This window comes from Orycteropus afer, unplaced genomic scaffold (genome assembly GCF_000298275.1).
Source record: "Orycteropus afer afer isolate SDZICR_OR568_19922 unplaced genomic scaffold, OryAfe1.0 scaffold00035, whole genome shotgun sequence".
NCBI lineage: Eukaryota > Metazoa > Chordata > Mammalia > Tubulidentata > Orycteropodidae > Orycteropus > Orycteropus afer.
In genome coordinates this window covers 11,969,575-11,981,400 of record NW_006921622.1, presented here as the reverse complement: position 1 = coordinate 11,981,400, position 11,826 = coordinate 11,969,575, and the positions used below count along the sequence as shown (strand labels likewise).

The 11,826-nt window shown below is 41.5% G+C and overlaps 1 protein-coding gene across 1 annotated transcript in view; it reads right to left on the bottom strand.

Moving 5' to 3' along the window:
- The window catches only part of MSRB2 (methionine sulfoxide reductase B2), a 26,844-nt gene extending 21,034 nt beyond the window's left edge, over positions 1-5,810 (bottom strand). Inside the window, exon 1 of the mRNA XM_007936410.2 lies at positions 5,693-5,810. Coding sequence (XP_007934601.1) covers positions 5,693-5,810 — 118 coding nt within the window. The remainder of the gene's footprint in view (positions 1-5,692) is intronic.
- Between the last annotated feature and the right edge of the window lie 6,016 nt (positions 5,811-11,826).

The window sequence follows — 11,826 nt, the reverse complement described above, 5'->3', positions numbered from 1 at the left end:
CCCACCAGCCACTCCTCAGAAGGAAGATGGGGCAATCTACTTCCGTAGTGATACTGCCTCAGAAACCCAAGGAGGGGTCGCTATGAGTTGGGTCCGACTCGACGGCACATAACAACAACAATACTCTGAGGAGGCAGCTCTTCCCCAGTCATATCTTGAGCGTCCTCCAATCTGAATGGCTTATCTTTTGGCACTATATTGGACAATGTGCTATTCATAAAGTTTTCCAATAATATATCAGTGTTTCACTGCTATTCATAAGGTTTTCATTGGCCAATTCTTTCAGAGTGGATGGCCCCTTCCTTCTTCTGAGTCTGTCTTAGTCTGGAAGCTCCACTGAAACCTGTCCACCATGGGTAACCCTGCTGGGATTTGAAACACTGGTAGCATAGCCTCCAGCCTCACAGCAACACTGAAGCCACCACAGTATGACAAACTGACAAATTCATCTCCCTTGGCTGTTCTAAACCGCTCCACTCACTTCCTGTACTCCCTTCCAAAAAAACAAATTCACTGCCGTCAAGCTGGTTCTAACTCATTGCAATTACTCTGAAGCAGTATCTCTATTGAAGTAGATTGCCAAGTCCTCCCTTAGCTGTTTCAAAACCCCACCGGCTTGCTTCCTGGTCTCCCTTAGCTATTCCAAACTGTCATAACATGTATGTATGTATATCTATGAGTATGTACATGTGTGTATTTATGTGTGTGCATGTGTGTGCATATATGTGCATGTGTGTGTATTTATATGTGCATATACACACACAATTTCAGAGTAGTAAGGAAAGGTCTTACTAAGAAGGTGACATTTTAGCAAAGATTTGAAGCAAATGAGCAAACATGCTATGTGAGTGTCTAGGAGAAGAGTATTGTAGGTGTTTTGTTTCTCTAGTGCTGCTGTAATAGAAAATACTGCAAACGTATGGCTTGAACAAACAGGAGTTTATTCTCTTACAGTTTAGGAGGCTAGAAGTCCAAGTTCAAACTGCCAGGTCTCAGGGCTGGGTGAAAGCCTCTACACCTTGAACTTAAGCTCTACCTCTTGCTCCTGGCCCACTGAAGCTGGAGGCTTCTCTTAATTCAGGCAGCTGAATTTTACCCAAGATTGACAAGTAAAACGGCACAGTCCCAAAATTATCATGCAACATGGCAGGCCACTAGTTCAAGTCCAGAAACAGTCTCAAGATTGGGAGACAACATGGCAGGCCACTGAGATGAAGATTCAGTCAAATTCAGGATCCAGATGTGCCAAAAAGCTCGAGACCTTTCTCAAAGCTGCTTCTTGTATGCTGGAAGCAGACCACATTCCCTAAGGCAGCTACTCAGCTGCTCACAGTAGATTCCATCATGGAGTTGCTTACTAGTCTCATCTTGGGGAATAACTACATCTAGCTGGCCTTCTACTCAAAATCAGGCCCAGCCAAGTTGATACAGAACCTTTACTACCACAATAGGCAAGAGGGAAAGCAGGTAGGAGTATGTCTGACGTGTCTGAGGAATAGTGAGATCAGAGTGTGTGGGATCCAGCAGGGATATAGTTAGCAGAAAGGTAATTGGGGGCCAGGTAATTTAGGGTCTTGAAGACCACTATAAGCTCTTTGGCTTTTATTCTGAATGAGTGAGAAAGTCTTTGGAGGGTTCATAGCAGAACTGTGACATGATCTAACATATTTAAAAGGCTGAGGTACTAAAATTAAACTGAAGCAGGGCAAATACTAAAGCAAGGAAACCAGTTAGGAGGCTTCTTTAGTCATCTGGCCAGAGATGGAAGACACCTAGATCCAGATGGTAGAAGAGGAGGTACTTGGAGGGGTCAGACGTTAGATATATTCTGATGGAAAAGTTGGAGGATTTGCTGATGGAACATTGTGAGGTATGAAATAAAAGAAAGGGTCGAGGGTCAAGGTCATGGGTCATTAATGAATGTATTCTGTCTGTGTACTGGAAGATAGGGAAGACTACAGGAGGAGTCAGTTTGGGAGCTTGGTTTTGGCTATGTTAAATTTGGAAATGCCAATTAGTTATCCAGATGGAGATATTAGTAGGCAGTTGGATATATGAATTTAGAGTTAGAAGAAATCCAAACTGGGTATGTAAATTTGGGACTTATAAGCATTAAGATGTTATTTAAAAGCCAATAAGTGGGGTGGCTGTTGTTATTGTAGTAGATAGCTATACAGCTTTACCTTGTATTATGCTTTGATAAACTCAGATTCCTTTGTGTTCCTTTCTCTTCGCTTGCTGTGATTTGCACAAGCTGTCTTTCTGGTTGATCAGATGCTCCATGAGGTGGGCCCTGGCAGTCTCATTTCTAAGGAAACCCACTCTTGGTCATACGGTCATCCACTAGCTACCTCCTCTGGCTTTGCTAACCATTCTGGCTACAGGTGGTATACTGCCAGGCTACCACAGATGAGACAGTCTTGTTTCAATAAATACCTGTGGAACCTAGGCTTATTAGGAACTGTACAAAGAATTTCCAGCCCACTCCACTCTTCAGAACTAATCTATTTTCCCACCACGGTGTCTGCATTGTTTTAACCACATATTTGGAAGGTTTCCTAGTAGATTATCTCTAGAAAGAACATTTTCCTGAAACAACAGATTATTTTCTCCAGAACACTCCTTACTTCCCTCTTGCAACTTGTTCTTTGTCCATCTGGATGGCAAAATCATAGGGAACCTGCCCTTAAGTGTTATCAAATCTCAGTACTGAACAGCAGTCCTCTATTACATCCGACACCTCATTTCCCCCAATTTCTCTCTCTTAATCCTAAAGCTATAATGTAAGTTAAATGGTACTGCCCTTTTTTTAAAAAATTTATTTATGTAATTATGATTAACATTGAGTACTTAACTAAATTCATTGTGTATTTTTTCAAATTTATTTCATATAGTAATCCTATTGGATAGATTCTATTATGATTTTTATTGTATAAAGAAAAAACTTGAGGTTCAAGCTTATCAAGCTTAAAAAACTTGCCCAAAGATGTATATCTAGTAAGTGACTGAGCCAAGACTCAGATTTGAGTCTGTCTGCCACTGAAGCCCGTAACCACAGAATATGTTTATCATTTTTAATGAATGCCTAACAGTTTATTGTGTTGGACTATCATGGTTTACTTAAGCATTCCTTAACTGATGAGTATTTGGGTTATAGCTAGTTTCCGTTCTTAAAAGAAGTGCTGTTAAAAACATCTTTGCAGAGTGCTTTGTTCTTCTTTTGAATTACTTCCTTCGAATAAATTCTGGGGCGTGAGAGGAGGTCTGCTGAGTTACATGTTATGTACTGGTGTCTGGCCAAATTTTAATGTGGTAGAACTTCAGATCCCAGGGCAATTCATTAGGCTGCTTCTGACAGCACTACATACACACAGGAAGGAGGAGTTTCCACTAAAACCACTATCTTATAAATGGGGATGTGGAGAACAGCAGCCTACAACTGTGACCTGTTTCTATTACCTGTGGTATCATCACAGGTGACATACTTGCTACATAGTAGGTTTGAAACAAATGTCATCTGACTGGCTCACTAAACCAAAAAAAAAACAAACTCACTGCTGTGAGTCGGATGCGGCTCATAGCGACTCCTCCTTGGGTTTCTGAGGTGGTATCAGTATGGAAGTAGATTGCCCAACCTTCCTTCCGATGAGTGGCTGGTGGGTTTGAACTACCACCTTCTGGTTAGCAGTCAAGTGCCTTAGGCACTACACCACCAGAGCTCCTACTGGCTCACTAGAGACACCAAAAGGTTATGAGGCCATGAAAGGAAGTCATGCTACATCAGCTACAACTCCACATACCAGTGCTTTATTTACAGGCATACCTCATTTTATTGTGCTTTGCTTTATTGCACTTCACAGATACTGTGGTTTTTGTTGTTGTTTTGTTTTGTTTTGTTTACAAATAGGTCTGTGGAAATGCTGCTTGGAACAATTCTATTGGTGCCATTTTTCCAACAGCATGTGCTCACTTCATGTCTCTATGTGACATTCTGGTAATTCTCACAATATTTCAAACTTTTTTGTAACACTCAAACTCACTGCCATAGCGACCCCTCCTTGGGTTTCTTACGTGGTATCACTACGAAAGTAGATTGCCCAACCTTCCTCCTGAGGAGTGGCTGGTGGGTTTGAACCACCAACCTTCTGGTTAGCAGTCAAATGCCTTAGGCACTATGCCACCAGAGCTCCCAAAACCAAACTCATTGCCGTTGAGTTGGATCTGACTCATAGAGACTCCTCTTTGGGTTTGCGAGGCAGTATCACTACGCAAGTAGATTGCCCAATCTTCCTTCTGAGGAGTGGCTGGTGTGTTCGAACCACCAGCTTTCCGGTTAGCAGTTAAATGCCTTAGGCAGTACACTACCAGAGCTCCCTTTCATAACACAATTGCACACTTAATAAAGTAAAGTGTAAACATAACTTTTATATATAGTGGGAAACCAAAAATTTTGTGTGACTCACTTTATTGTGATATTCACTTTATTGTGGAGGTCTAGAACCCAATCTGCAATATTGCTGAGGTATGCATGCTATTTACTTAACACTGTTTTTTAAAAAAAACTTCAGGGAGGGTCTAGAAAGAGTTCCAAATGACTGGGTATGTTGCCAGTGGAATAAGATTTCTAAATGTCTACAATAGACACACACAGATTTGGACTCAGAGGTGGGCCAGTTGGACTGCTGCCCAGGAAGTCAATCCAAAAGGGGCACTAAAACAACCCTGAAATAATATCTACAATACCATGCCAGCTGACATAGGTCTTTCCTAATGGTGAAATAATATGTCTCAATCAAACAGTGGAGTCAAAGAAATTTAGCTGTGCGCTCGCGCACACGCGCGTGCATACATACACACACACATTCTTTCCCTGGTCTACAGCCAACACCAAATTCTTTAACAAATAATGATTATTAGTTTAAAGGAACAACAGATTATTAGCCCACACTTTTCCCAGGGCAGGAAACAAATCCACAGGAAACTAAATTCTGAGTTATCTGCATCTTATATGTAAAAAGAAGGAAGGATGCATAAATTCAAAGAGGGGTACAGTGTAAAAGGGGCTATGACAGGGAAAGGAGCCCTGGTGGGGCATTGGTTAAGAGCTGGGCTGCTAGGTGAATGTGCAGTGGTTTAAGCCCACCAACCCACCAGCGAATACAAGGGAGAAAGATGCGGCAGTCTGCTTCCCTAAACACTACCCCTGCCATCGAGTGGATTCGGACTCTTAACCATTCTGTAGGACAGAGGAGAACTGCCCCCATAAGGCTTCCAAGGCTGTACATGTTTACGGAAGCAGACTATTTCATCTGTCACAGTCTAGAGGCTGGTGGATTCCAACTCACCGATGTGGTTAACAACCAAATGCTTTAACCACTGCGCCACTACAGCTCTTTCCCTAAACTTTATAGCTCTGGAAACCCTATCCGGCAGTTCTACTCTGTCCTATAGGGTCTCTAGGAGTTGGAATGGACTCCACTGCAGGGGTTTGGTTTGGTTAATCTTTCTGTAAAGAAACAGACTGACACATCTTTCTACTGCTGGCTGGTGGGTTCCAACTGCTGACCTTTGATAGCAGCCCAGCACTTAACTACTCGGTCATCAGGGCTCCTTACAAGTCTCAGCCAATGATGTGAAACCGAAAGCAGGAAAGAGGCGGGCCGCCAGAGCAGCGGCAAAGTCTGCGCCCTACCTGCGTCCCCGTTTCTGGCCTTTGAGCAGAGGCCTCCGCTGTCCGCAAGGCTCCGCACTGCCCGCAGAGGAGCCTCTGGCCACGGCAGGCCAGAGAGCACGCAGAGCAGGCGCGCCATGGCGTGGATTTAGCAGAGCCAAGCCCAGCCGCAAAGTGCAGAGTCTCCGCCCCCGCCTGCCGCTCACTCGCCCCTCCTCTTCCTTCTCCATCTACCGCCCCACCTCCCCATTCCTACCACCGCTAGCGCCACACTCCAGCTCCGCCCCTCCTACATCACCTCCCTCATCCCACATCACTCCCTCTCCCATCCAACGTCACCTCCCTCTCCTACCACGCACAGGTTCCTTCTGCAATCGTCTCCCCTATCCTGCTCTTATGTGACCCTTCTCCACCGTCCTGGCTCATCTCCTATCCCTAGGCCAATCACTAATCTGTCTCCTGTCAGTATACTTTTTTCGTTTCTAGAGTAAAAGTGGAATCGTACAATATGCACTTGATTTTGTCTGGCTTTTTTCACTCAGCGTAACAGGGATGCATTCATGTTTTTGTATCTAACAAATGTTTACTCCTTTTTAGTGCTGAATAGTAGTACACTGTACAGTAATACTTATCTATGCCAAGAAATTTGGAAGACGAGTATGTACCTGGCCAACCAACTGGCAGAGATCCATCCATGTGTGTGCCTATTCCAAAGCAAAGTGATCCAGCAGATGTGGAAATTATCAAACAATATCATTAATATCATGTGATAGTTGGAGCTGTGTGTCAACTTGGCTGGACCCCAGTTCTGTGTGGTTGTCCCATGATAGGATCCAATGACTGTGTTCTCAGTGGCCAGTCTGTTCAGGGGGAGTTTCCCTAGGGGTGTGGCTTGTTTTCAGGATACCCAGGCACATCCTGGGAAGAGAGACGTTCTTCTGTGGATTGGGATTCTGTTGTGCTGCCTACAACTGTCCCTGAGTGAGCAGTCTACCATTCAGCCTGGAGATCTTGGATTCGTCATTTGTTGGAATCAACAGCCGGTGTACTGCCTGCCAGCCTTGAGCTTCTCAGCCCCTGTGGTTGCGGAAGCTAAGAAAAGCCTCCAACCTGATGTTTGCTCCAGGGACTTTGGACTTGCCTGCTTCTATACGGTTGTGAACCATTTTCCTAAGATAAATTTCTCTTTTTTTATATATATAAGCTTTGCTGTTTTTTGTTTCTCTAGAGAACCCAGTCTAACACATATCACATGCAAGTAAAATTTTACTGAAGATAATTCAAAAGTGGTTGCAGCAGTATATTGACAGGAACTTCCAGAAATTCAAACTGGATTCAGAAGAGGAGTGAGAACAAGAGATATCATTGCTCATGTCAGATGGATCTTGGCTGAAAAGAATACCAGAAAGATGTTTATTTGTGTTTTATTGACTGTGCAAAGGCATTCAACTGTGTCAACCACAAAAAATTATGGCTAATATTGTGAAGAACAGGGATTACAGAATACTTAATTGTGTTGGTGAGGAATCTATACACAGACCAAAAGGCTATCATTTGAACAGAACAAGGAGATACTGCATGGATTTAAATCAGGAAAGTTATGTGTCAAGGTTGTATCCTTTTAAGGCTGGTGGTTCAAACCCACCAGCCATTCCTTGGAAGGAAGGTTGGGCAATCTACTTCCGTAGTGATACTGCCTCAGAAACCCAAGCAGGGGTCGCTATGAGTTGGATGCTACTCGATGGCAGTGAGTTTGGTTTGGGTTTGGTATTCAGTCTGTATGCTGAGCAAATAATATGAGAGCTGGATTTTATGAAGAACATTGTGGCATCAGGATTAGATGAAGACTCATTAGCAACTTGTGATGACACAAACTTACTTGCTGAAAGTGACATGCTAAAAGTGACTTGAAGCATTTACTGATAAAGTTTAGAGACCGAAGCATTCAGTATAGATTGCACCTCTTCATAAAGAACACAAAAATCCTCACAAATGGACCAATAAGCAAGAACATAATTAACAGAGAAAAAAATTGAAGTTGTTAAGGATTTCATTTCATTTTTCTCCACAATCAACACCCATGGAAGCAGCCATCAAAAAAATCAAACAATGTACTGTGTCGAGCAAATTTGCTGCAAAATACCTCTTCAAAGGGTTAAAAAGCAAAAAAAAAAAAAAAAAAGTGTTGAAAAGCAAAGACATCACTTCAAGGACTAAGGTGCACCTGACTGCAATCATGGTATTTTCAATAGCCTCATAGGCGTGTGAAAGCTGGACAATGAATAAGGGAGATGGAAAAAGAATTGATGCATTTGAATTATGGTGTTGATGAAGAATACTGAATATACATGGATTGCCAGAAGAACGACAAATCTGTCTTAGAAAAAGTACAGCCAGAATGTGCCTTAGAAAGTAGGATGGTGAGATTTTATCTTACATACTTTGGCATGTTATTAGAAGAAACTAGTCCCTGGAGAAAGACATCATGCTTGGTAGAGTAGAGGGTCAGTGAAAAAAAGGAAGATCCTCAGTGGATTGTCACAGTGGGTGCAACAATGGGCTCAAACCCAGCAATGATCGTGAGAGGTGCTCAACCAGGGTTTGTTCTGTTGTACACAGGGTTGAACTAACTTAACAGCATCTAACAACAGTATTCACTAAGGACCCCTCCTGGTACAGTGGTTAAATGTTTGATTCCTAACCCAAAAGACTGCCATTGGAACCCACCAGCCACTCCACGGAAGACAGATGTGACAATCTGCTTCCATAAAGATTCCAAACTCCAAAACCCACTGCAACAGAGTAGAACTGCCCCATAGGGTTTCCAAGGGGGTAAATCTTTACTACCCCGATACTTTAATCACAGCACCACCAGAGCTCCTTCTATAAAGATTACAGTCTTGGGAATCCTATGGGGCAGCTCCACTCTGTCTTATAGGATCACTATGAGTTAGAGTCAACTCCATGGCAATGAGTTTTTTAGTTCCAGTATTCTACTTCATGGATGTACTGCAACATACTTACCTATTCACCTGTTGTTATAAAATTATGTTGTTTTCTAACTTTTCATTATCAGAAATAACTCTCCTAGGATTTTTCCTGTGCAAAGCATTGTGTGAACATATGCTTTCTTTTCTCTTGGGTAAATACCTAACAATGGAATGGCTGGATCATAAGAGATAGGTGTAACTTTATAAGAAACTACCAAACTTTGCCAAAGTGGTTGTTACATTTTTCGTTCCCACCAGCAGTGTAAGAGAGTTCCAATTACCCTATATCCTTGCCAACACTTATTTGGAAGTCCAGACATTGAAATTGTAGCCATTCTAATAGTGTGTAGTGATATCTTATTGTGACTTTAATTTGCATTACCTGATGACTAATGAAAGAGTTCGTGGGTGGCTCAATTACTAATAAAAATGTTGGCAGTTCAAACCCACCTTGGAAGAAAGGATTGGTGATCCAGAAAGGTCTGGTGATCTGCTTGCAAAAGGTCACAGCCTTGAAAACCATATGGAGTTTGGTTCTAGTCTGCAACACAGAAGGTTGCCATGAATTAGAATAGACTCTATGGCAAGTGGTGGTGCTGGTGGTAGTAGTAGTAGTAGTAGTTGTTGTTGTTAAGTGCCATCGAGTCGTTTCAGACTCATAGCGACCCCATGCACAGCAGAATGAAACACTGCCCAATCCCGCGTCAGCCCTACAACCCCGCTATACTTGAGCCCATCATCGCAGCCGCCGTATCAATCCATCTGGTTGAAGGCCTCCCCCTCTTTCGCCGACCCTCCACCCTACCAAGCATGACATCCTTCTCCAGGGAATGGTCCCTTCTTACAACATGACCAAAATAGGTGAGACGAAGTCTGGCCATTCTTGCTTCCAAGGAGCATTCTGGCTGCACTTCCTCCAGGACAGATCTGTTAGTTCTTTTAGCAGTCCATGGTACTTTCAGCATTCTTCGGTGGTAGTAGTAGTAATGGCAAATGAGGAGTCTGTGGGTGGTGCAAATGGTTAATGAGTTTGGCTGCTAACTGGAAGGTTGGAGATTGAAGTCCACCCAGTGATGCCTCAGAAAAAAGACCTCCTGATCTACTTCAGAAAAATCTATCATTGAAAACTCTATGGAGCACAGTTCTATTCTGACACACATGGGGTCACTGTGAGTGAGGATCGACTCCAAGGCAACTGGTTTTGTTGTCTGTTTGGAATGGGCAATGAATGAGGTTGAGCATATTTTCATTTGCTTCTCTGCACTGGGCGTATTTCTTTGATGAAATGTCTCTTCAAATCTTTTGCTCGTTTATTATTGTTTTGTTTGTTTTCTTACTCGAATTTTGTATTTTGATTTGTCCTGGATCCAAATCCTTTATCTGATGTAGGCGTGGCGAAGATTATTCTCACAGTCTGTGGCTGTCTTCTCGATCTCCCAACAGTGTCTTTGGAAAAGCAGTTTTCAATTTTGATGAAGTCCAATTTACCGATTTTTTTCTTTTATGGATCATGCTTTTTTCGTGTCATATTTAAGAAATCTGTGCTTAACCCAAGTTCTCAAAGATTTTCTCCTGTGGTTTATTCTGGAAGGTATATAATTTTAGTGTTTACTTTTAGGTTAATGATTCCATTTTGAGTTAATTTTCATATATGGCAAAATTTTGTTTGTTTTGTTTTGCATATGAATATTCAATTGTTCCATCACCATTTGTTGAGAAGACTATCCTTTCTTCACTGAATTGTTTTTGAATCTTTGTCAAAATTCAGTTTTCCATGTACGTATATTCTATTTCTAGACTCTCTAGTTTGTTCTATTTACCTGTTAGTCTGTCTTTACATCAATGTGACAATATCCTGACCGCTGGACTTGGAATCACGTAGTGTTAGTGCTGTAATTCATTATTTTTCAAGGTTCTCTTGGCTCCTTTTTTTTTTTTCTTGGCATTTTGACATGAATTTTAGAATCCGTTTCTCAATTTCTAGGAGCTCTGGTGGTGTAAGTACCTAAGGCATTTTCTACTAGAAAGCTTTGTTGGAATTTGATGTAATTGCATTGAATCTACACATCAGTTTGGGGAGAATTGATATGATAACACTATTGAATTTTCTGGCTCATGAGTAAGATATATCAATTTTTTAGGTCATCTTTAATGTTTCTCAGTAGTGTTTCTATTGTTTCAGTGTATAGGTCTTATAGACGATTTAACAGATTTCTAAGTATTTCGTATTTTTTATACTATTATATTGTTAACTTCAGTTTATAATTGTTTACTGCTAGTATACAGATTTTTTATATTGATTTTGTACCCTGCAACCTTGCTAAATTTATTTATTATTTCTAGTAACATGTCTAAGGAGCTTGGATGGCAAAATAGTTAAGCACTCAACTGCTAACCATCAATGGTCAGTGGTTCAAACCCATCAGCCACTCTGTGGGAGAAAGATGTGGCAGTCTGTTTCAGTAAAGATTTACAGCCTTGGAAACCTTTCGGGGTAGTTCTATTCTGTCTCATAATGTTGCTACAAGTTGGTATTGACTCTATGGCAATGAGTTCAATTTGGTTTTGGTTCATAACATGACTATAGATTCTATCAGATTTTCTACATGAATGATCATGTTATCTGGGAAGACAGACGGTTTTACTTTTTCCTTTTCAACATGGATGCCTTTGACTTCTTTTTCTTGCTTTATTGGAATGGCTAAAACCTATACGTGCTGAATAAAAGTGAGAGTGAACATCTTTGTCTTGTTCCTGATCTTAGAAAGCATTTAGTCTTTCACCACTAAGCATGATGTTAGTTACAGGTTTTTCACAGATATTATATATCAGATTGAGGCAACTCCCATTTACTTGTAGTCTGCTGAAAATTTTTATCAAGAAGGGGTGTTGGATTTTTGTCACATGCCTTTTCTCAGTTATTTATTATTTATTTTTATTGTTGTAAAAATATTTATGACACAACATTTGCCAATTCAACATTATTCAAGTGTACAGCTTAATGATATCAATTACATTAATCATGTTGTGCAGCCATTACCCTTGTTGTTGTTGTTGTTAAGTGCCATTGAGTCGTTTCCGACTCATAGCGACCCCATGCACAGCAGAACGAAACACTGCCCAATCCCGCGCCAGCCCCACAATCCCTGCTATACTTGAGCCCAT